Here is a 23,938-nt window from a genome sequence, read left to right as displayed (position 1 = left end):
GAGGCTGCCAGGCCTTCCTTAGTAGCCCTGAGATGTACTTGGTCACACACGCGGCCCGTGTCCACCTCTCCGCAAGCAGCTGCCCGGCACCCATCTCTGCCGTTCAACTCATTTGTCATTTTTGCTCCCAAGGCGTGCCAATCCTTGATGGAGAGTGTGCAACGGCATTGGGGCAAACCCCCGGGGCCCTGCCCAGTCCTGGGGTTAATCAGCCTCCGAGTCCACACCCGGGCCGAGCCCTTCCCGTGAGAGGGGCCGTTCCACTCACTGAACACACTAAGGCAACCTGAGGTTCTCTGCTCTGTGTGCGTGCTGGCGGGGGGCAGGGACCCCTAGTTATTCATCTCCACCCCCCCCAACCCCGTCGCCTAACGGCTAACAGGTACGGATAACAGGCCTTGTGCCGGGACCTCCTCTACATCATCTGGTTTCCTCAACACCCCCAAGCAAAATGCTCTCCATCAACTGGGGAAGCTCAGATATCAAAGTTTGAGCTTTTCTGCTCAAGAGCAGGGCCTCTGGGGACTCCCCAGGAATGTCCAGGATGGGTGGGCTTCAGAGAGGAGGTGGCTGACACCCAAGGTGCCAGGGAAGGAGACACAGAGTAGAGCCTGGAAGGCCCCGCAGGGCACTGTGGGCCGGTCCCAGAAGCCAGGACTCTCTTCACTTGTAAAGACCCTGGGACCAAACCACCTGCACCCGATTTCCTGGCTCCGCCAGCTTTTCCAAGTTCCCGGGCCGCAAACTTCACTGACACAGGACACTGTCCCATTGTTATGGGGGTGTGGGGGGACCCGTAAAATTTTGAACATTTAAAAAGAGCACGCGGGATGCAGAATGTGGAAGTTGGCTGGGACTCAGAGATCATAAATCTGGACGCGATTTCACAGAGAAGGATCCTGAGGTCTAGGGAGGTCACATGACTTGCCTGCCGCTGCTGGCTTTGAAACCCGGAGCCAAAGCCAGAGATCGGGATTTTCTGACCTCCACGTTCCCCAGGGAACAGGGAGAGGATGCGCCCACAGCGGCCACAGTCGGAGCTGGCTCTTCCATGGGGGATTTTCTCTCTCTCCATGGGTGCTGGGCCATAATAGCACCCTGATAGCACCCACCCCCTCATGCGGTGGTCTCTGTCCTCTAAGCTGGGAGCTGCTGTGGCCGCCGAGTGCCTTCCTGCCTGAGACAACCATCCTTTCCCCTGCGGTCCCCGCATAACAGACAGGAAAAGGAAAGGTCGCAAGGGACCCACAGAAAGAAAGGGCGCTCCCAAGGCTATTAGGCTTTTGTAGGCTGGATGGACACCACCTTAGAGTCAGGAAGGAGTATGAGGTCCCAGGCTCCCAGCTGTGCTGTGACTAAACCCTCAAATGATCCAATCTCACACGTGCGTGCGCACACACACAATCTAGCTGTGATAACCAGCTGATCCAATGCCTTCCTCCGGACACAAGCATCATAGGACGCACCAGCTAAGCTCCAAACCTTGCCCGGCAAAATTTAATTTTTTCTTTTTCTTTAAATTTTAAACACAACCCCCTCCCACCCAGTTTTCATCAAGAGGGCCATAAAAAAAACACTTGAATTCACTGATAAATCTCTCCTCTCAAAGAATAAATCCTGGGGATCCCTGTGAGGCACCTCCTTTCTCAACGCCAGCACAGCCCCCCAACTCCCCACCTTACTCCTATCCCCCAGCGCTCAGGTCTCATCTGACTCGTTAAATAAACCAGAATCCCCCCGGGGGCGGGGTGGGTAGGACTCAGGCGTCAGCATTTTCAAATCTCCAGGTGATTCCAAATTGCAACCAAGGGTGAGAACAAGTTAGAGAGAAATCTACTGAGGGTGCCCTGGAGTGATGTCGAGAACCGAGGGTAGGAAAGACCAGGGGAGCCGCACTCATGGTCAGGGAGCCTAAGGGGGTGGCTCAGGGAGCCACTTCCTCCCCAGGCTCTCGCAGAGCTGAGGGAAGAAACAGGGGGTTGGGGGGGGGCAGCGGCGGGGACCAGCGCGCGCTGCCCCGTGACGGCCCGCATATTCCAAGGACCCGGACACCTTCTTGGTGACCTGCACCGGCCCACGCTGACCGCGGCTTTGAAGGGGGCAGCGCATCCGCGAAAGAAACCCTGCTGCTCAGCGACGTGGGACCTCAAGCCCTTTTGTGCGGGGGCGCTAGATGCAGCGGTTAATTTCTTAATTCTCTTCGCGACTCGGTTCGCGGGAGACTCCCGGAACGTCTTTATCCGTCACAGATGGTTCGGGAAGATGATAAATTAATATCGTTTAAATGGAGACACGGCTGGCATGGTTAAAAGGCGGCGTCTTCTCTGCCGGCCCCAAAGAGAAAAGAGCCCCCAAGTCCATAAAGAAGACAAACGATAAACAAAACCGCCTATCTTTTGACAGATTCCAGGATGAGAGTATCTTTCACAAACCATTCTGCGGAGAAAAGGGAGAAATTCATCTCATCTGACTTTGTATAGGACAACAGCCCACGCCATAATGAGGCCTTCCCAGTGCTGTGAAATTGCACTGAATAGCCGAGAGTGCAGCCGCCTGTTCCCTGGGCATGTTATTACAGCCCTTTGTATGCACCAGCCCCCAGCCAGCCCCGGGCTTGGTTCTAAACCAGGGAGGGGGAAAGAACCCAACGAATTTGTTGCTATGTAACTTCCCAAATGGGACGACTGCATAATAACGTTTGGAATCTAATGCCCTTGCTCCAAGCTGTTCTTGTCTGGGTCCAGCCCTGCTCCAACCGATCAAGGTCGAGAGCCAGCCAATCATCAGCAGTGCCTGGGTGGCCTCAGCCCCCTGCCTGGGGCTCCTCCCAGGCCCTGGGAAGTCAGGGGTAAAGAGGGCCCCAGTGGCCATTCCCAAGCACCCTCAGGTCAACTGTTGATTGCAGTCAAGAGCCTCTGTCATTGTCCAGTGCCCCCCACCCCCACCCCAGTGCAATGCTTCCAAAACAGAGTGAAAAGGCACAGAACGTGAGGCCATGACGGGGCTCCCCAAGGTGAGCCCCGGGAGGCTGGGGCCTGGCCAGGCTGCACATCTCCAGGACTTGGGAGACTTCAGCAGCCTCTGAGAGCAACCCACCACAGAGCAAAATGCTGGGACCATTTCCTTAAACCGTCCCGCCCTGCAAAGACAAGACGGTGGACAGACTCCGTGGGGTGGGAGTTGGGGGGACAGAGAACTCCCGTCTGAACACCCCAAGGGTACACAGTCCCCTGCTGGCGTCTGACCTCCTGCAGCCGGTTCCCCCAAGAGCTCAGGGTCTCAGTCTGGTGGGAAACGTCCCAAGGGGGAACAGAGGATTCAAAGATTCAGCCCCTCCGTGGAGGGGGAAGGGGAAAGATCAGGAACTTCCGAGAGACGCCTTTTCTCACCGATGAAAAGGCGGGACCTTTCAGGTCACATTCCTCTTGTTCACCAATCAGGGAAGGGATCTTCTTCGCAGTTGTCTTTCCTCCCCAATCAGGAGGCAGGATCCCTGAAGCCTTGTCTTCTCCTGCAGTCAGGAGACACCTTGTCCCACCTCTGCCTGCCTGTCACGTTTCCCTGGCAGGATCCGCAGGCGTCCTTCTGGGCAGAATAGGTTCTTACATTTGTCCTCTTCCTTGGGCTCTTCTCCCAGGGTCCCACCAAACCTGGAGGCAGCTGCTGTCCAAGGCTCAGAGGGAAGACAGAGCCACCAAGGCCAGCCACAGTGCTCGAAATAACGAGACAGGACCACCGGGTGTCTCCACGCCACTTAACCGGAGTGGCAGGGCCCCAGAGGATAATCTGCAGGTTCCCAGGACCCTGTGGCTTCCGGACATCTCACCCTGAGCCACGAGAGGCCACGTGGCTCTTGCACCTTCCCACATCAAGCGGGAGAGGAGGCAAATGGTAAGATGACGGAGGCCCCCGCTCCCAACTGCCTCTGCAGGGGACACAACTTTCCTTCACGAAAGGCAGAAAGAAACTGGCATCACAGTACATAACCACTGCCCTTCAACGCAGAGCTGAGACCTTCTCCACAACGGGCACGGGGCTGTCCACCTGAGTGCCTCCCGGTGATTAAAATTTCCCCCAAGGAATCTATGCCTACCAGTTGTTTCCAAGACTTTGGCTTTGATTTCTGTGAACAAAAGACAAGAAGCAAAGGGGCTGGATACCTTCCAACTATGGTCTCAAAACCCAAAGCCCTCTCTCCCTGGTCATGCCTTCCCGCCATGGTAGACGTTTCTGGGGTCCTTCTCCCAGGCCACCTCAGTTGCTACTCAAAGTCTCCTGGGGGAGCCTCACCTTGACTGGCTGTTTTGGGGAGGCGGAAGTAGCCCAGCTGCCTTTAGGCGTAAACTTCTCTTGACTACCACTAGAGGCAGCCTTGAGCCCACAGATCTGGAAGGACAGCTTGCTGGTGTCTTGGGAGCCACCGGATTCATCCGTGTTCCTGGGGAACCGAAGGGATTTCTCCTGGAGGAGACAGACCGGGAGGCTGTTTTGTTTTGGAGAAAAGTAATTCTCCACAAGCAGGGCCGGCTTCATGGGCCCGGGGCTCACCAGGGCACGTGCTTGGTTAAGGATCTGCTGCTGCTGCTGCTGCCATTTTTTAAATTCTTAGTAATTCCAGAACAAGAAGCCCCGTGGTTTCATTTCGCACTGAGGCCCACAACTCGGGTGATCGGTCCTGCACACAAGTGCCCAACATCTGGCAGACTTCCTGATAAGACGCTCTGGCTTCATCCAAAGGCTAAGCCGTGGCCACTGCGGGGTTTCTCGACCGCAGCTCATCTTCTTGAGCCTGACAAGGCCGGGGTCTTGCCCGTGTGGGAGTCTACGCAGGTCCGCGTCAGGACCCCGTCCACGCCGGATGGTGGCCACGAGCCCTCAGGCATAAAGATCTTCTTGGGAAGCCCTGCTCACGGCAAGCTCTGGCCCTAGACCCCAAGTTTTGGGCCCGGACAGCTCTGTTTCCTGGAATTACCAAAAGCAAGTGTGGAGTTGGGGGGTGGAACGGGGAGGGGGCCACGTCTCCCCACCCCCTATGTCACTGAGTTCCCTGGCATGTCATCAGCTCCTCTGAGTCATCTGTCCATTGCTTTTCTGTGAGGGGAAAAACACCTCGCAGAAAGTTAAAACATTCGAGCTCGCCTCCGTGACCGAAAATAGTCTCCGGTCTCCCTTTAACTTCGTGTCCTGAGAAGCAAAGCTATTTGCAGGTGGATTAAATGTTCCTTCGGAGACCCTGCCCCTGAAGCGGGCCGACCTCACCGCGACGGTGACCGTGTGTGTCTGGGCGAGGGCCGGGGGGCCGGGGGGAAGGGGGGCGCGCACACATCCAAAGGAATAGGTCCGCGTGGCTTCGGTAAAAGAGGGCCCTTTGTGCCGCCGCCGGTAAGCCTGGCGAACTTGACCCCAGGCCTGTGGTATGCGGCGCACCTGTGCAGCCGGAGGAGCAGCCGGGCGGGGGCGGGGCCGGCACCCTCACCGGGGTCCCACCTCCTTTCTTCTCCTCGGAGCCACTTCTCCATCGCCCCTTTGTTCTGGCTTCCACCTCCGAAGGCCGGGGGCCCGCGTGCGCATGCGTCAGTGCGCGTACGTGTGCGTGCGCGCGCGTGTGCGCATGCGTGCAGATGACCCGCTCTCTTTCCAGGCAGGTCCGTACCCGGGACCAGGAAACGGAAAAGCAGAGGGAGGGGACGGTGTTCGCGAGGCCCCGGGGCCCTGCCTACCTTTGCAGGCCTTCCGGTGGGTGACGGGCTTGCCCATGTCGCGGTAGTAGCCCTCCTTGCAGTAGTGGCAGTGGCGGCCGGCGGTGTTGTGGCGACAGTTGAGGCAGACGCCCCCGCTCTTGCGCCCCGACAGCTTGTACAGCTCGGTGTTGAAGCGGCAGCGCCGGGCGTGCAGGTTACAGTTACAGGCTGCGGGGAGGCAGGGAGAGGCGTCAGGGCAGGGGCGCGGGAGAGACTGTCCCCAACATCCCCCCACTCCATTGCTGAACCGCAGGGGAGACTGTCCCCAGAATCCCCCCCACTCCAATGCTGGACCGTGGGAGAGACTGTCCCCAACATCTCCCGCTCCACTGCTGGGCTGCGGGAGAGACTGTCCCCAGCGTCCCCGGCCGGACCGCAGTCCTTCGGCTGGAGCTTCTCCTTGGCTCCCCTCTTTGCATCCAAAATTGGATCCAGAAGCACCCACCGGCCACCCAGCAGTACCTGAACCACGGCCGTGGCTCCTGCTTCCCTCTCAAACGGAGTCTGTTCATTTCTACCCAGCAACCTGCAATCCCCAACCCTCCCATCACACACACACCCCTCAAAGCTGGGAGGTGGAGCTGGCATCCGCCTCATCTCACGCCCCGATCCTGCCTATTGGGGGGGGGCGGGGAAGGGAGGCCGAATGATGCCCCTCTGTCCATTTGTATGCAGAAGCCCTAACCCTACACCCGAGAACAGGTCTGTGTTTGGAGATGTGGCCTTTCCAGAGGTGATGACATCAAAATGAGGCCCCGAGGGTGGGCCGTCAGCGAATGCAACTGGAATCCTGATAGGGAGAGGCAGTTTGGACCCACCGGTGCACATGCACAGGAGAGAGGCCCCAGGAGAAACCAACCCTCTGGACACCTTGACCTTGGACTTGGGAGTCTCCGGAACCCCGAGACATGCATGTCTGTTGGTTAAGCGCCCAGCCTGAGGTTTTCTGTTAGAGCAGCCAGAGCGGACCCCTGCGTTGCTTCCAGGGCTTTCGGCTCTGGCCAAGCACACTGCCCACCCCCTTGAGCCTCCAGCCACCAGGCTGTCCTCTGTCCTGGGCTGCTCTGAGTGCACTGAGGGCTGGGGGGGGGGGGGTGCGCTACACTGTCATCCTTCCCGCCTTCCCCTCGGGAAGCTTCGCACGGCCCCGGGCACCCTCTTATCTGCTTTTCCTCCTGCCCAGCCCCTGCTTGCCTCTGCCTGCTCCCCGCACACCCCTCGGGACTCAGCACCCTCTCCCCTCTGCTCAGATGTCCTGCCCCGTACTCCTGGCTCCCAAATGCGCATTCCAGCATCCCGTGTGGGGCCTCCACTTGGGCCCAGAGGCACCTCCCCCAAACCCATCCCTTCCTCACCACCCCATCGCCCAAGCTGGGCCCTCCAGGCTGCCTCAACACCACGCGCAATTCAGCGGCTCTGAGCTGCAATCTAAGGATGTCCACTGCCAACTGAAAATCTCTCAATGGCCCTGCCGACGTTCCTCTGGGTACAATCTAAATCAGATGTCACAGCCCTCGAGCTCCGAATAAGCCGGTCCCTGCTTCTCTCCCCCACTGTAGCTCTGCTCACCCCGCTCTCATTCTTATGTTTCAGCTGTCCCAAATCTTTTTCAGTTTCTAGAGCATTCCATGCATGAGGACCCCTTGCCTGCCCCCTCCGTGACCCTCTTCTCCCCAGGCTCCGCCTCATCTGTCTGCATCCTTCTTATCCTCCAAGCCTTGGCTTCAACGTCTGTCCCTGGCCCATCTTCCCCCCACCCCCAACCCCCTGGCATCCAGTGTGGCCCCCTCGACCACCCCATGACGCCCATGACCTGCTTCTGTAGGCTCGTACCTCCAGGATAACTCCAGCTTACGTCTTGCCCACTCTTGCTGTCGATACGCTTTGCCTGCTTTTGTGCTAAGCATGTTTCAAATCGCATTTTACATAACGTCTAAAGAAATGCGTGGGGCCAGACACTTGATAAACAAAAGCAAAAAAAGAGGAAAAAAATGCACTCAGATTCCAGCGACCGCTGTTAACGCAGGGGTCTCTCCTTGCAGGCTTGAATTAACCTTTGCTCAGCTGTGGAGCTATTTTATTCTTTCCCATGGACATGGACCATACTGTACATTTCACTTCGTGGCCCATTTTCTCACAATGATGGCCACTATTTAATGCCAGATACGGTTCATCGTGATTTTGAAAGGTTGTCTGATCCTCTCCTGCGCGCATATATGTCATTGGCTCCCTGGAATCCCCAATAGGTGCATTTAGAGGCGGGTTTGGATGTATATTTGTGCCCTGCCCTGATGGCTGCTGTGCAGTGGAATTTCTCAAGACAGCACAACCGGGTTAACGTTCGAATCTACATGTTTTTAACTCAGGATCCAATTGCCCTGAAGAAAGGCTGTCCTAGCTTCCACTCCCTTCCAGCAGGATATTAGAGCTACTATTTCGCCACCAACCCTTGAAAAAAAAAAATAAAAACACGCATTTAGTATCAGAATTCTTTTTTTTTTTGAACGTTCGCCAGTTCGTCTGGAAAACACACCACACACACACACAACACATGATTTTAATTTGGCATGTCTTTGATTCCCAGTAAGGTTGGACATTTCGCCATGTGTTTGTTTTTCTATTTATATTTCTTTTGTGTGTGTGTGTGTGTGTGTGTGTGTGTGTACATTGCCTGTTCATGCCATTTGCCCAGTTTTCAAATAAGGTGGGGTTGTTTTTTTTTCTTACCACGTCCAGTGCTCTTACATACGATGCATTAAAAAACTATGTGTCTTTTCTACCACACAAGTGGCACAAATTGTACCAGCTTCTTATTCATTTATTACTTTTGTGATTTAAAAAAATTTGCCTCTTTAATTGGTCTCTCTGACAGTACACGTTCTTTAAATGTTCTCGCTAAAGACACGCCCATTAGTCACTCAACTGACAAGAAGGATGGGGCTCAAGGGGAGGCACTGTGGGGGCCACAAGGGGGAAAGCCTCAGTTTATGCCTGAGTGTGGAAGCAATCAGAAGGCAAATGAGGCCAGAGAATGATTCCTGAGAGTCTTACCAAGGGTCCCTCAGCCCTTCAGTGTCTGGACTGAGCTCAGCCTCACCTGCCCACCAGCACAAGGGACCACTGTGCATGTGTATGCATGTCCCTGTCCCTTTGGACTCAGCCAGATGAGGGTGCTGAGGGCTACTCAGAGGGGTTAAGTGACCTACCATTTATTGCACCAAGGCAATACATGGGGGCCCAGGACCAGAACCTGGTCTTCTGGCTCTGGCCCAGCGCCTCAGAGGAAAGGACCCACATCACGGAAGGAACAGCGGGGACTATAGTACAGAATCTGGAGCTTTCCTACTGGCACAGAAGTCAAAGGACCTGGCACCCCTGCCCAGGGACAGGGATCTGGGAAGAGCACCAGGTCTGGCTTCCTCAAGGCCCTCTCGTACTGGGAAAAAAGCCCCACCAACAGTATCTTCTGTTCCTTCTTGGAGGCAGATGCTACTCCTGTGTCTTCCTCCATAAAGACAGTGCTAGCTGTCCCCCACTTCCCCACTGGGGTTTGCCTGAACCTCTGAGCCCCTCCAGGGAGCTCAGCAACCCCCCTTCCCCACCCCAAGGGGAGCCCCAGGTGGTATCCGTCTCCATATGCACCTTACACCAACAAAAGGTTCTTCCCAACAACCGGTCACACAAAAGAAAACTCAGAGGCCCGGACATCAAAAGGCAGGGCTCCCCTCCCCTCCCACCTCTTGAGCTGTCAGGGGGACATCAAGTGGCAATTGCCCACGCTCAGGCTTCTGCAAAGTATTTTACGGCTTGTTTTCTTTCTCTGTGTTTTATTTTCTCTACACAAATGGAAAAATGCATCAGGCAGAGCGGCCCCCATCTGGGTCCCTCAGCTCCACACGAGATGTCACCCCACTCCCAGCCAGGCCCTCAGAAAGACACCGTAATCCCTCAGGCCTTCCTGTTTATCTCCTGCCTCTCTTGGAGGCAAAATATGGGTATTAGTTTCATTATCAGATTTTCAAGGCTTCAAGGGAAGGAAAGGGTAGCTTGTGAGAACAGAGAGGTCAGCCCTGGGGGGAGAAGGGGGCAGGGGGGCAGCACAACCTCTGACGAGCCTCGGTGAGCCAGGGCCAGGAGCCTGCGAGGCACTGCATCTTATCCAGGGGTCCCCCAGCCACCCAGAGAGAGCTGGTCTGGTCTAGACCCCAAGGCCCCATTGCCCTCCTTCAGCTGTCATGTGGGGATCCCCAAGGACACATCACGTGTGGCTGCGTTTCAGACCCAGGGGCGTAACACGAAGCAGGAGGTAGGAGCAGGAGTCCACCCCCCCTCCATCTCCGCCTCCTGAAACCTGATGGGGAAAGGGGCCCAAGAGATGGTCCCATCAAAATATCCTCTAAGTCCTATTTTAACATATGCCTGTCACCACAGTCCTTAAGCTTTTCCAAACCTGTCCCACCAAGATGGGTTGTCTGATCCCTCATCACCCCCAGGCCCATTCAATTCAACACACATTGGAGTTCTCCAGCTACATGCCAGGCCCTATGCCATTGGCCATGAGGGAGACAGGGATGATGATGCCTCCTCAACTATCCAGGGCTCCCTATCTGACAGAAGGAGGGGGCAGACGGGGGCTCTCAGGCAACAAGCTCTCAGATAAAGCGGGACAAATGCTCTGAGCTGTGCTGGTTCCTAGAGGACAAAGTGTTTGCCCTTACATTCTCTAGCCCAGAGCAGATCTCGACATGTTTTCATTGTATAGACAAGAGCGAGCCAAAGTGGGCAAGTCAGAAGGAAGACAGATAATAAATAGCTGAGTGGGTGGGTGGATGGATGGATGGATGGGTGGTTGGCTGACTGCATGGATGGATGGATGGATGGATGGATGGATGGATGGATGAGTGAGTGGGTGGATGGATGGACGGATGGCTGAGTGAGTGGATGGATGGATGGATGGATGGATGGATGGATGGATGGATGGATGAGTGAGTGGGTGGGTGAATGGATGGATGGATGGATGGATGGATGGATGGATGGATGAGTCAGTGGGTGGGTGGATGGATGGATGGATGGATGGATGGACACATGGCTGGATGGATGAGTCAGTGGGTGGATGGATGCATGGATGGATGGACGGACGGACAGACGGATGGACAGACGGACAGATGGACAGATGGATGAGTGGATGGATGGGTGAGCTGGGTGGACAGGCGCATGAGTGGATAGATCAATAGGTGGGCGAGTGGAATGGATGAATGGATAGAAGGTGGATAGTGGATGGAACGCATGCATGAATGGGCAGACAGGTATGTACGTGGATGGGTGCATGGGTGGATGGATGAATGGGTGCATGGGTAGATAGACAGGACAGATGGAGAACTGTGTGTTCTGCCTGGGCCACATTCTGACAAGACATGGCTTTGTGACATTTGTGACATTTCCTTTATTGTTGCTTTGAGCTACTTAAAACTTGTCTTGCTGTTTTAACTCACCAATTTATCTCCCATCTGCTCAAGTAAGACTGCAGCACTTTAAGGAGAAAAACCCACATTTAGAATGCCCTCGATTCCTCCCAGAACCCCCAAGGAGGACCTTACAATAGAGACTGAATCTGCATCTACTGGTTTGATGAGTTTACCAAACGTGGGTAAACTCTCCCAGAAGACCTTGATAAACTTAACTTCCAGTCCGCCGCCCGGGCTCTCCCAGGCCCAGAAAGGATCCTGAAGACACTGTTAAGCTGTATCCTGGCCCTGTGTCTCAGGGACTCTGGCCCTGGGTCCCCCAAACATCACACGGCTCAGGGGCTCTCTCAGTGGAAACAGCGAGGCCATTTGACAACGGGCCCCCTCAGAGCTCTGGGCTGAAGCCAGGGCCCTCCTGTGCCCTCCCAGGACTCTGGATCCCTCCTAATTCTTCCCTCCCTTCCAGGACAGTTCTCTTAAGAAGGAGACCCCCTGTTGTTTCTCTAGCACAACAGGAATCTTAGATTTACATATCCGCAGCTACACTTTCCAAAAGAACTGACCTACGTATGCACTGTCCACAGGCTGGGGGCTTTGTACGCAAGAAAACGCTCCCCAGCCCTCGGTTACCCTCACCGCCGGGTAAGCTCAGCCCTCGGATCTACCGTGATCATCAACAAATTTCTACACATCCAGGCCAACAGGGGCAGTGTGGGGCATGACCGGCACCTGCAGGCTGGGGGCAGGTGCCGCTTTCCTCACCAGTTCCTTCGCCAATGTTGTCTGTGACTATTGGGTAGGGACCACGGGACTCAGCAGGTGCAGAGCTGATCGAGTGCCGGGGATACGACAGCAAACAGGACAGAGTCCTGCCCTCAGCATGCTTCTGCCTCCAAGGAGAAGAACGATTGGCTGTCTAGCAACCGCACAGGAGATCAGGAATGTCCAACTGTCCCAAGTGCCGTCAGGACTGACACTCATGCGGGGCATTCTGCTCAGTGGACAGCACAGGCCCTGAGAACTGGGACACGGACGCCAGGTTCCCACCAGCCAGAGCTGCCCAACTGCGCCGGGCACAGGGGCCACCTGGGCACCTGTTCAAATGCAGATTCAGCTTCAGGAGGTCTGGGGCCGGCCTGGGAGTTTGCATTCCTGACAGGCTCCCAGGTGCTGCTGCCACCGGTCCGGTCTGCAGCCCCGTCGCAGGCTAGTGCGCGGGCAACGAAAGCGAAAGAAACGGGTTGGAATGTGAGCCGCTCCCTGGAGAGAGAGCTCAAAGGGAGATAAGGGGTAGAGTTTACAGCCGAGAATCCTCTGAGGGCAGCAGGCAAAGTTTCAAAGAAACTACTCTGTAAGCGATTGGTTCAGAACGATGCAAATATTTGAATTATTTTTAAGAGTTTGAGGCAGCTTGTATTTCCTTTTATCTGTTACTTCGCTACTCTATGTGGTATCCTATTTATTTAGAAACGGCCTGACCCTTGTTTATAAATCTTACGCTTTCCGCCCCCACGTGGCCTGTTGTCTGAGCCCAGATGTCAGCTCCCCGCAGAAGGCGACCAGGCCGAGCAGCGGCCGCTCCCCGCACCTGGCTCCCGCCAGCACCTGGGACACCCTGAGCTGGGTTTCCCCACGGGCTCCTTCCTGGAGCGGGGCCAAGCGACGCAGGCCTGGGGCCCGGACACTCTCGTGCCTAGTAGTGAGCTGGGCGTAAGTGAGAGACGACCATGCATTTAGATGCATTGACAACACGATCACAGCCCAGACCGCAGGGTTCACTTAATACTCGTGGTAAGTGCGGTAGCTTGTGGATTTATTTATTCAGTCCACAGATCCTGCCTGAGCCCCTACGGCATCCCAGGCGTGAGGCAAGGTGCTGGGGATATAACAGTGAGCCGGACACCTTACTCCAAGGTCTGCCCCTATCTCCCAAACAGAGGGCTTCAAGCTCATCACCGGAGGCGTCAACCAGCCGGATTCTGCGAGCGGTGACCGGCTGGGGTGGGCCAGCCAGACTGAGCAATCGCCCAGACACTAGAAGCAAGAGCAGTCTGCTTCCAGGCAGGGTCCTAGGGTTTGCGATCATCTGAGGGTGCCGTGTATCGATGTTAATTGAAGGGCCGTCGGAAAGCATCGCCTAGACACGGACCAGGAGAACTGGCAAATTCGCTTGTCTGAAAGAAGCGAGTGAAGGGTCCGCGTCGGACGTGACAGAGCCCAGGGGAGGTGAGGATTGGTTCTGTGGGATCCCCTGGGTTCCAGAGAGCACGTGTGGGAGGACTGAGCACCACCCCAAGTCGTGGGAGGGGGCCCACACTGGCGTCCCCGACAGGACCCGCCTCTGCAGGACTGCTGGTTCGTTTCTTCATTCAACAAACACCGACGGAGCCCCCTGGACGACACGTCAGCCTCTGAGTCGGGAAGGACTGCTGCTGTAGGGTTGACACCTGTGCACGTCCCACTCTCAAGACTACGCCCCCCTCCTCCTCTCGAGTTCTGATTGGCAGTTCAAGTAGCCACTAACTCCCCCTCCAAGACCCCAACGTGCAACGGTTCTCAAACGTGGGTGCAGAGAATCATGGAAACTGCCTGCCAAGACCCAGAGGGCTGAGCCCCAGCCCTGGAAGTTTCTGATTCGCCAGGTTAAGGCTGTAGGCGGGGCGAGACGGTCCGCACCGTTAACCGGTTCCCAGGGGATGGAACTCCGCCCACTCAAGGACCACACTTTGAGAACCACTGGTGCAGATGATGCAGAGGTGAAAAAGCTGTGTGAAGACAAAGTCCTTGGCGCTAACGTACAAGCGTAATTATTATTTATCTTTAAGTGTATTTATTTTAAGAGAGAGAGAGAGAGCAAGCCGGGGAGGGACAGAGAAAGAGAGAGGGAGAGAGAGAGAGAATCCCAGCAGGCTCCGTGCTGTCAGAGTGGAGCCCGGTGCAGGGCTCGAACTCACAAACCGTGAGATCGCGACCTGAGCTGAAGCCGAGAGTCGGAGGCTGAACCGACTGAGCCACCCAAGCACCAGTCGACAGAGTATCACAAGGCAGCAAGGGCCAGAGGAAAGGCCGCTGGAGGGGATTTGGGAGACCTGGACCCCAGGGGCTGGTGCCGGCTCTGAGGCTCACCCAGGTGGGCACCCCTAGAAAGCCCGCTTGGCCTGCCTGAGCTTTCGTGTTCTTGGCTGGGAAATGAGAACCCCGGGTGTGAGGATTTCTGGCCCTAGAAGTCTAGAGCCACAGGATACCATAGCTCCTGGGAGGTAAGGGGCAAATTTTCGTGGGGAGGGTCCGTGGGAGTTCAGGAGGGGTCTGCTCCAGGTGTGAACAAGCCTGGGGCCTGGGACTTGAGGGGACAAGAGGTGGGGCTGTAGGAAGGGCAGAATAGACCAGCCCCAGCTGACAGGCAAATCGCAGGTGGGCATGGCCCGGGGGAGGGGGGGGGGGGGGGGGGTGGGGGAGGGGGTATCCTGCAGCTTCCACGTGCTTGTCCAGGGTTGGGGGGGGTGGCCAACAGGACAGTGCCCACCTGGGTCTTCCAGAAGGGTCAGGCATGGCAAGGATACTCACCAGGTTATCGACTGGAAGCCATTCTAAGGAAAAGAAAAGGAATCCACTTTGGGGGCATGTGAGGGTCGGTAGGGGTGGCTTGGTGGTTAGAAGCAGCGAATTGGTCGGTGGGTTCAGGAGCCCCAGCCCCAAAGCCACGTTCTCACAAGGAGGAGCCCGGACCCCTCCCCTCGGTGGACATAAGGCCTGGGGAGCCACAACGGTATCCTTCTTTAAAAAAAAAAAAAAAAAAAAAGTTCCAACTTGAAAACCGAAACTCTGACCCCCGGACCTGTGCTTTCTCTCTGATATCAGAAACAGAATCTACAAGAAGTGGACCAAGGTGGTCGGAAAAATGAACCATAAAAACCCACCGGGAAACCCGGTCCCCGGTGTCAGTCAAGGAGGCTGGGAGCTGGCTTTAGATGGTTCCTGATAAAGTCCCGGGAGATAAGTGGCCTGTGTTTGTCGAGGGCTTAGAGAGCTTTAGCGCACAAAGGGGTCCTCTGTCAACAGTCCCTCAGACCACTAATAGGGCTGAACAAACACTGAGGGTAACAAACTTTTCACACCTGTGGGGCTTGGGAAAGGCCGGCCCCTTTGTAGGGATGTCAGACAAAGGAGCGGCTGGGAAGCTGTCCCCGCACCCAGCCAGACCCTCTCCAGCTGCTGCCGGAGAAGGAAGGTGCGGGGGGACAGATCTGAGGTCTGCGGGGGCTTGCCTCCTTTCTCCAGCAGCACCGTGAAACTTCAGCTGGGCAGAGGGGGCGTCCCCGATATTCAGGCTGATGGCGAACTGGGGCTGGGGTCAAGGGTACCGAGGTCAGCGGCCCTGCTCTCCCCCTGTGCACAGCCGTGGCCCTGCTGGGGCGGCCGGCCCCCCTCCTCAGTGGACCGTGCAGGGCCACCCCCGAATCGGCTTGACCTCGCCGTCACTTTTTCCACTGACTCTTTTTTTCTTCTTCTTCTTCTCTGTAAACATCTTAGCGTTTTCTTCCCTCTGCCCTTTTTTGGCTGCTCTCTGCCTCCCCTAAGGCTTTGAAACGATAGCTCCTTCCTCGCGGCTGCTAAGGAACGACTCAGGGCTCCCACCGCACAAACGCCCCTCCTCGTCGCAGGGCGGGGAGGCCCCTCTCCGTGGAGGAAATGCCAAGGAGGCATTGGTGAGCCGGGAGCAGTCATCAATTCTTTGCAGCCTATTCCTCAGATCCTCCCTGTGGGCCTTTCCAGAGCCCCGCCCCAGGCAGCTGGGCAGAGGGGACCCTGCCCTGTCACCTCTCCCCGCCTCCCCCTCAGCCCCGGGACTCCAGGCCCCGTCCGCCCCAACTCCAACGGCCCTCCTCCCCAAATCCCCCTTGAAGCTCCTCTCACCTTGTCACCTCCCTGTTCCGGAAACTTCCAGGGGGAGGGGGCAGCCCACTAACTACAAGATGCAAACTCTCTTGCCCGCAAGGGTACTTGGTTGCCAAGCAGAGGTCCAGAGTCCAGGGGTCTTACTTCTTCCTTCCAACAGGACCCCGTATGAACACAGCTCCCCCCCCCACCCCAGCCTCACGCCAGATCTATCTGCCGAGCACGGCAAGACGATATTGTCCCCCCAAGGGCAAAACAGGATCTTGGAGCTGGTGCGGGGCTTTCAGCTCTTCCAGTTCACCCTCTTGTGGAAGACGAGAGGAGACAAATGCGGCCCCAGGGCAGGCAGAGAGACTTTGCCAAGGACCTGGAACTAGTTAGGGCGCTCTGATTCAGGGCCCTTTCCGGACCCCCAGCACGCGAGAATGGCATGGCCGGGGGCAGGACAGGGCTTGGTACGCACCCCCGTGGCCGCCGGGAGCCATTCCTGAAGCCCCAGAAGTTTCGAAGTAGAAGAGGTTGTCCGAAGAGAGCCTCCCCCCCCACGGCTTTGGTCCCCACGAAACCCTCTTTGCCCCGTGTGGCTCAGCCACACTGCCCAGACGCCTGTCTGGCAGCCCTGGGGCTTCCGTTCCAAACCCTCCTCCCCAGAGGTGATGCCCACGCTCCCCGGGCTTTCTTAAACGGACACAGGAAGGCGGATTTGCCAGCCGCTCCGCCAAGCCTGGCCCCTGCTCCCTGGAGTCATTTCCCATCTGTAATGGGTCCCATCACCGGATCTGGCACATGCCGGGCTGGAGACGCGAGGCCGGACTCCAGCGGCCACGGGAGAGGCTGGCGGCGAGGGGGGACTTATGACTTGCAGCGGATTCCGCCCTCCTTGACACCCCCCTTGACACCGAGAAGGGAAAACATGCAATTCCCCAGGACACCTTTCCCTTCCCGCCACCGCCGACCCACGGGCTGGTACCCCTCGTCCGCTGGACCTGTTACTTATGTCAACTCCGCGGTTAACTCTGACTCAGGCTGGCGGCCTGCAGAGACTGCCCGAACCTGGGGCCCAAACTGCTCCGGGGATCCGACCCGGTACACAGGACCTTGTGAGCCCCAGGGTCGGGACACACAGTTCCCTGCCCTTGGGACGGCCCACAGCCGAAACCGGGCTCCCGGCGGGTCACTCCAGGTCAACCTGCCTTTCCATTTTCCTAATTCGCTCTACGACAGGATGCACCAGTAAAACTGGAACGTCAACGAATACTTTGCAGTGAAAAGAAAAGAATGCCCGGAGAATCGCACAGCTATCCTATCTCCGACACCTTCCAGATCCCCATCAGACGTGTGCTTTGCCTTAAAATGTGTGATTTTACATAACAGCTTTTTTTTTTTTTTTTTTTTTTTTTAAATCAAAGGCAGCTGTAATCTTGTCGGCATCCACAAGTCCCGCAAAAGGGGAGGATGGCCGGGGGCGGGAGGGTCCCTGAATCCCGCGGGAGCCTCGTGGAATCACACGGAGAAACGGGAGGGGGAAGGCAATTTGATCGGAATGCCCCCCACTCTCCAGGCAGAAAAGGCCATTTTCATCAGGACATGCTTGGCAGTGGAATGGACCAACGACTCTGTGCCCCTCCTCTGAATCCAGTTATTTTCATCACACCAGCAGGCCTCCTTCGTTTAGATATCAGGAAAGCGTTTCTGAGAGCACAGTTAAAGGCTTTAATTACACGTCACGTCACTGAAGAACGTAGGGGGCCTAGCGCAGGACAGAGGGAGTGACAAGGAATGGCAGATTCCAGGAGACCAAGAGTAAGATGGGCCACCCCCTGGAGAGAGAGTGATCTTGCCGCTTCCGGAAGCATTCAAGCGGGGGGACACAGTACAGGAGAGTCTAGCTCCAAGGAGGAGGCAGAAGGAGACTGGTCAAGTCCCTGCCACCTCAGCCTTGGAGAAGACACCGTTCTGCCTCTGGGTTGGGAGATCCTTCCAGGGTTGATCTCATACGCGCACAGGTAGAAGGGGTGTCTTGAGACATCTTCCAGTCTGGTAAATGACCCTGAGCCCTTGGGGCCAGGGACCGTGCATGTCTGAAGGAGACAGCAGAAGAATCGGTCTACCTGTGGACAAGCGTGGGGGGTTAATCTGCAGGAAATAAACCCAATGGTCCCCTCTGCAATGACGTTCTAGTTATCCGGGGGAAATGGCCTGGGGACTACGGTCACCTGCTCCTCGTGGACAGATGATCACTCTGTAGCCCAAGCATTTGCTGGACGTTGGCCTTTAGAATCCGTGCAGGGACAGCGGGACAGTGGGGGCTTAGTTAAAAACAAACGAACAAACAAACAAACAAAACACCAGCCACTCTTTCAGAGTTTCAGAGGCTTTAGGGCAGACCAGTCCTCCGTGGAAATGTCCCAGGACCGCTACGTGCGGCTTGGCATGTCCTCGACGGGTGGTGCCGTGAAGTGTGGGGTATTTTGCACAGATCCCGAGGACATAGGACAATAAGCCACACCAGGGTCTTGCTCGTTCTATCAGGCCGAAACTCCCAGGCAGGAACCAAACAAGGGACCGGCCCTGGGGGGGAATGAGGAGGGTCCCTTAATGAACACCCCTCCAGCCTCCTCGTCCAAACTGTTTTCAGGGCCAACGTGGCCGAACGCCTCCCTCCCTAACAACCAGAGAGAGCAGGGGTCCCCCAGCCCCAAAGCCGGCCGGCGTACCGCAGGAACAGCTCTCCGTCCCCTTTCTCTCCGCACAGAGGGAACGCCAGCACAGACACATTCAGTCTCCCACACGCCCCGCGCTGGATGACTTTCCTCTCATCTCCCCAGAGGAAGCCATAAAATAAAAGTGCCAAAGGACCAAGGAGGCTTGATTTCATTTGCCTTGTCACCGAACAGCCTCACAAACAGCCCATCTTCCAGGCCGGGACGTCGAGGCCCCGCGCGGAGCCCACGAGGCCTCCGCTGGGCTCCAGCTCGGAATTTGGCACCTTCCCCCCCTCTCGGCTGCAAACGGTGGGGCTGAGCCCTTCCCCCTGGACCTCCACTGGCTTTGAAACCAGAAGAGAACTCTTTCAGGCACAAGCTGAGCTGGACGGGGGCTGGCTTATAACAACAGTGCCCCTCAGGTAACGTCTTTGGAAGTGTTTTTTTCTTGCCCTAAAATTAGGGGGTTTGGGAACCAGACAGGTTCCTCGTACAAGGGGCCGGGGGCAGGGAGGGGGAGACCCGCATGTGAACGCCCCACATTTCTTGGCCCTGGAGCTCTGGCTGCTTTGGATTTTGGCTAATTCCCTGGGCGCCCTCGGTAATTCCACAGTAATGTGGCTTAATTGTCCCAAAGCGGGCCATTCTTTCTTTATTGTGCAGTAAATTTTCCCTCCAGAGTTCGGATTTCATGCGCCTGCCCGGCTCCTAGGCGGGAGCCCAGGGCCAGCCTCAGGGGGAGGCACTGCCGTCCTCACGGCCGCCCGGGGCCCTTCTCCCCCATCCTTGGCCCTCACTGGGACCCGAGATGGCCGTTGCGGCTGTCGGACCCCCGGGTGTGGGGGGAGTACGCGGTGGGCAGGAGGCAGGGACACTGGTCTGTGGTTCTGTCTGGAAAACCAATTAACTTCACAAATCAAACAAGCTGCAATTCCGGGACATCATTAGGCCGCAGTCGGGCGAGGGACCAGGTTCCACCGTCTGCCTCTCGGCAATCGCCACGGAGGCAGGAGGGGAGGTCCTGAGACCGGGGTTTAGGGGCCTGTCGGCCTCTTCCACCTGTGCGCCCGGGGACCCGTCACCTGACCCCCTGCCTGTAAAGGGCAGTAATCCTGAGCACTCCCTTATCCGATGAGATAGGCTCGTAAAACACAGCGAAGAAGGTGAACCTCGAGCCGGATGCCTTGAATCCTGCCCTTCCCACCAGCACGTGTAACTTGACCTTGGGTGCGTTTTGAGTTACCTCTCTGTTGCCTCAGTTCCCTTATCTGGAATGAGGACAATGATGGTGACCACCTGTTAGCAGCAGCTGAGCGCCGATGGTCGTTCTGACCATGCTGTTGCAGGTGCCGTGGAAAATCTGCTGCTCGAGGGGGACACAAGCCTAAGAGGGGGGCCACCCTTAAGAGCCAGCCCCCGTGCAGCCCCGGCCGGCTTTGTGCCCAGGGCTTCAAGGGCTTCTCTCTGGAACAGTCTTTCCTTTCTAGGACGATGCAGAAGGAAGAAAATCTCCGAGCGGCCACACCGATGCTCCCCGGTTTTCCCCCACTGAGAACGGATGTTATCGCGCCCACCAGGCCTCTGTGGCAGGTGCGTAAGAGAACTGGGGTCTACATACGGCAGGGCTCATGGGACTCCCAGAGGTGATCCCACGCACCCCTCCCGTCTCCGCTGAGGAGACCCCCCCCCGCCCCCCACCGGGTCTCCAGGCCATCTACTTCCCCGGCAGATGTCAGGCCCGGCCACCCGCTTGGGCCACACCAGCATCCGCGTGAACAAGTCAATCAGGGCCTGTGAAGGGGCCCCTTCAAGGTCACGACCTCCTCCTCTCCCCTCTACTCCGGCCCACACCGGCCCACACAGCCGGCCCTTCTAGGAAACTCACACCACAGTGAAGAGGGACTCCCCATAAATCCGAGGCCACCGGCCTCCCCAGACAGCCACTCCTCTCACCCTCACCACTCAGCTGTCCCTTCCAGGCAGGCCTGCCCTGGCCACCTCCTGAAAACCACACGCTCACTGGTGGCCCTCCCACGCCCCCGCTCTGCCCGTAGCACACATCATGTCTAGCACACGCACGGCACACGTGGATTTCTGCCCGTCGCATCATCTTAACAGCAGTCGTGGGCCTCACACATCCACCGATTTACTGGCTTCCCCTGTCCCAAATGGAAGCTCCGTGAGGTCAGGAAGGTATTCTGGTGTCTCTTTTGTTCATGGCCGTACCCCCAGGGTCAAGGACACAGGGCCTGGTACACAGTAGGTCCCCAATAATACCTGCCAGGTCAAGAATGCATGAATGGGGCACCTGGGTGGCTCGGTCGGTTGGGCGTCCAACTCTTGGTTTCGGCTCAGGTCATGATTTCGTGGTTTGTGAGTTTGAGCCCCATGCTGGGTTCTGCGCTGACAGCTTGGAGCCTGCTTGGAATTCTCTCTCTCCTTCTCTCTCTCTGCTCCTCCCCTGCTCACTCTCTCTTTCTCTCTAACTAAATAAAGAATGAATGAATGAATGAACGAACGAATGAATGAATGAATGAAGGGGTCCTCAAGACCTGTCTCCCTCTCCCTGGAATGACCCCCCACTTCAAGCTCTCCACCCTCGTTAAACCTCCGGCCACTCCCTCCTCGTCCCCACCCACCCCTGCCATCTTAGCCTCACCTCCTACTGCTCAGAGGAGACAAGATCGCCTCAATCCTGCGGCTCCCACGTTGAAGCCACCTTCTCAGGGGCCGCCCCTTCCTCCCCTGCAAAGCCCGTATCCCCGCTGAGTTCCGGACCTCACCCCTGTGCCTCCTCAGAAAGCACAGCATCACCTCTCCCCTCCTTCAGACACCTGGCCTTTCCCTTTCGTCCCCCTCGTACCGGCAGGACCCCCAGCTTACTCCCCTCTGTATGAGCCCTCCGTGCAGCCCACAGCTCCCGGTAGCTGCCCTCTGTCCCGGCCTCCCCATCTCGGCTCCCCGGCTGCCTCACGTCCAGCTCACCTCCACCCACCCCGCTCTGCCTGCCCCGTCCCACAGTCCCAGCAGGACACCATGCTAAGGCCGCCTCGATGCTGCGGACCCCACCGATGGCCACCACCGCGCCTGCGGAGCCCGTCCATGGCTCTTTTGCAAGCCCCGCTTCCTCCAAAGCGGCACCCCACCTGGCTTTCCTCCCCTGCCCTGTGTCCCCTCCTACTCGCTCTAATCAAGCCGGGTCTCTTCCAGAAGCTGTGCTCCTCTCCTCCCACCCCACTGCCCTCCCTGAGCATCTCACCTGAATCAATTATCATCCTGTATCTCCAGAAATCCTCTCTGGGCCTCTGACGTGTGTGTCCCACCGCCCGGCCCCCGACTCCAGTATCCCAGGGGCCCAAATCCAGCCGTCCTCCAGGACACCTGCCAGCACGTGCAGGCTGGACACAGAGGGGTCACCCTGGTCACCCCTGCTTCCTGACCACGACACCTGTTCCATCACCAAGTCCCAAGTCCCCATTTACTCTTGAATTCTCAAGTCTCCCCCAAATCCCTTGGTTCCCTTCCTTTGGTCCGAGTCAACCCTTCGCTGACCTGGGATCTGAGCCCCACCGGGCCGGGGCGGGGGGGTGGGGGGGCTGGGGGGCTTCCGGTCGCAAGGGTGAGACAGACACCGTCCCATCCAAAGCCAGCTCCCGCAAAATTCCATTTGCAATCTGTGGACCTCGGCACATGCCTCATTTAGCAATTTTGTTTGTTCACCTCTTCTTAAATCTTTTTTAATGTTTGTTTATTTTTAAGAGAGAGACAGAGTGCAAATGGGGGAGGGGCAGAGAGAGAGAGGGACACACAGAATCCAAAGCGGGCTCCAGGCTCCGAGCTGTGGGCACAGAGCCCGACGCAGGGCTCGAACCCACGAACCACGAGATCACGACCTGAGCTGAAGTCGGATGCTTAAACAACTGAGCCACCCAGGCATCCCTGTTTGTTCATCTTTAAATTACTTCATGCCGTAGTTGTTTCTGTGGCTTTCAGACACAGGGTATCCATTCGCCACACAGCGGGAGCAGGGGTGCGGACACATGGCCGGGAGCGGGGGAACCAGTACTGCTCAGCCCCACTCTTCGTCACTGTCCCCACGATGACCTCTCCTTTCCTGGTGACCCACGGCACACACAGCCCCCAGAATCGCCAGATTCTCCCAGACTGCCCGCTAACTGGTATTCAGCATGACAGTTTCAGCTCTCCAGGGTGGTCGGTGCCTAACAAGCTGAAGGTAACCACCCGTTAGCAAGCAGGTCACGGGATGGGGGTAATGGGTTCTGGGACAGCGCTAAAAATAAAGAAGTGAATGGGAGGTATCGGGGTGGGCCACACATAGCAAGGGTTCATTCAACTTGGATGGGGGATGGACGGACAGATGGATGATGATGGATACGTAGACAGACGTACTAGGTCAAGGTTCATAACGGTAAATATATTTCTACTGTGTGTCTGGTCCAAAAATTAACTTAAGTTCCACCGAATGTGGTTGTGGTTAGTTCTCGAGGGCCAAGGACATGTTTTCTTTCTTTTCTATTCCCTCGCCGGACAGAGAAGCGTGCTGGGCCCCCAGAAGGCTCTCTTGGCCAAACACTGGGAGACAGGGGGTCAAGTGAGTGTCCGGGATAGTGAGGGCGAGCCCTGAGGGGTAGCCTGGGCCACCTCTCTTGGAACTGAGGTCCGTGAGGTACCAGCGAGCTCTCCACGCGGCTCCCCCTGCAACAGCCTCACCGTCGACCCTGAAGCCAGGCTTTGGGGGAAACTGGTTTCCCTCAGCGCCCTGCCATGGGGAGACTGATACATGGGGGTGGCAGGCACCAGGGCCTGAGACGCCAGGGCTGCCCGCTGGGCCTCCCCTGCCCTCATCTTGCCCACTCCCTGCCCAGGAGGGGTCCTGCCCCACACTCCCTCCTCAGCACCCATGCCACTGCTGGATCTCAAGTGTCTGCTCCCCCCAGGCGCTTAGTCTGTTGCAAACATGCCCTGGGTCTGCAGAGCCCGAGGGTCGTACCTAGACTCCTGAGCTTGGGACATAGGCTCCCCACGACCTCTCCGCTCACCATTGCTCGTGTCACCCCACGTCCCGCCACTGCCCCGCCCACTCAGTCACTCCCCCTCACCCCTGGCA

General features: G+C 57.1%; 1 protein-coding gene across 1 annotated transcript in view; it reads right to left on the bottom strand.

Annotated features, from left to right (window-relative positions):
• Positions 1-23,676, bottom strand: part of NTN1 (netrin 1) — an 81,755-nt gene extending 58,079 nt beyond the window's left edge. Inside the window, exons 1-3 of the mRNA XM_032591196.1 lie at positions 23,542-23,676; positions 20,107-20,194; positions 5,721-5,909 (exon numbers count right to left, since the gene is read on the bottom strand). Coding sequence (XP_032447087.1) covers positions 5,721-5,909; positions 20,107-20,194; positions 23,542-23,676 — 412 coding nt within the window. The remainder of the gene's footprint in view (positions 1-5,720; positions 5,910-20,106; positions 20,195-23,541) is intronic.
• Positions 23,677-23,938: the final 262 nt, after the last annotated feature.

Source organism: Lynx canadensis, chromosome E1 (genome assembly GCF_007474595.2).
Source record: "Lynx canadensis isolate LIC74 chromosome E1, mLynCan4.pri.v2, whole genome shotgun sequence".
Taxonomy (NCBI): Eukaryota; Metazoa; Chordata; class Mammalia; order Carnivora; family Felidae; genus Lynx; species Lynx canadensis.
This window is presented reverse-complemented; position numbering and strand designations above follow the sequence as displayed.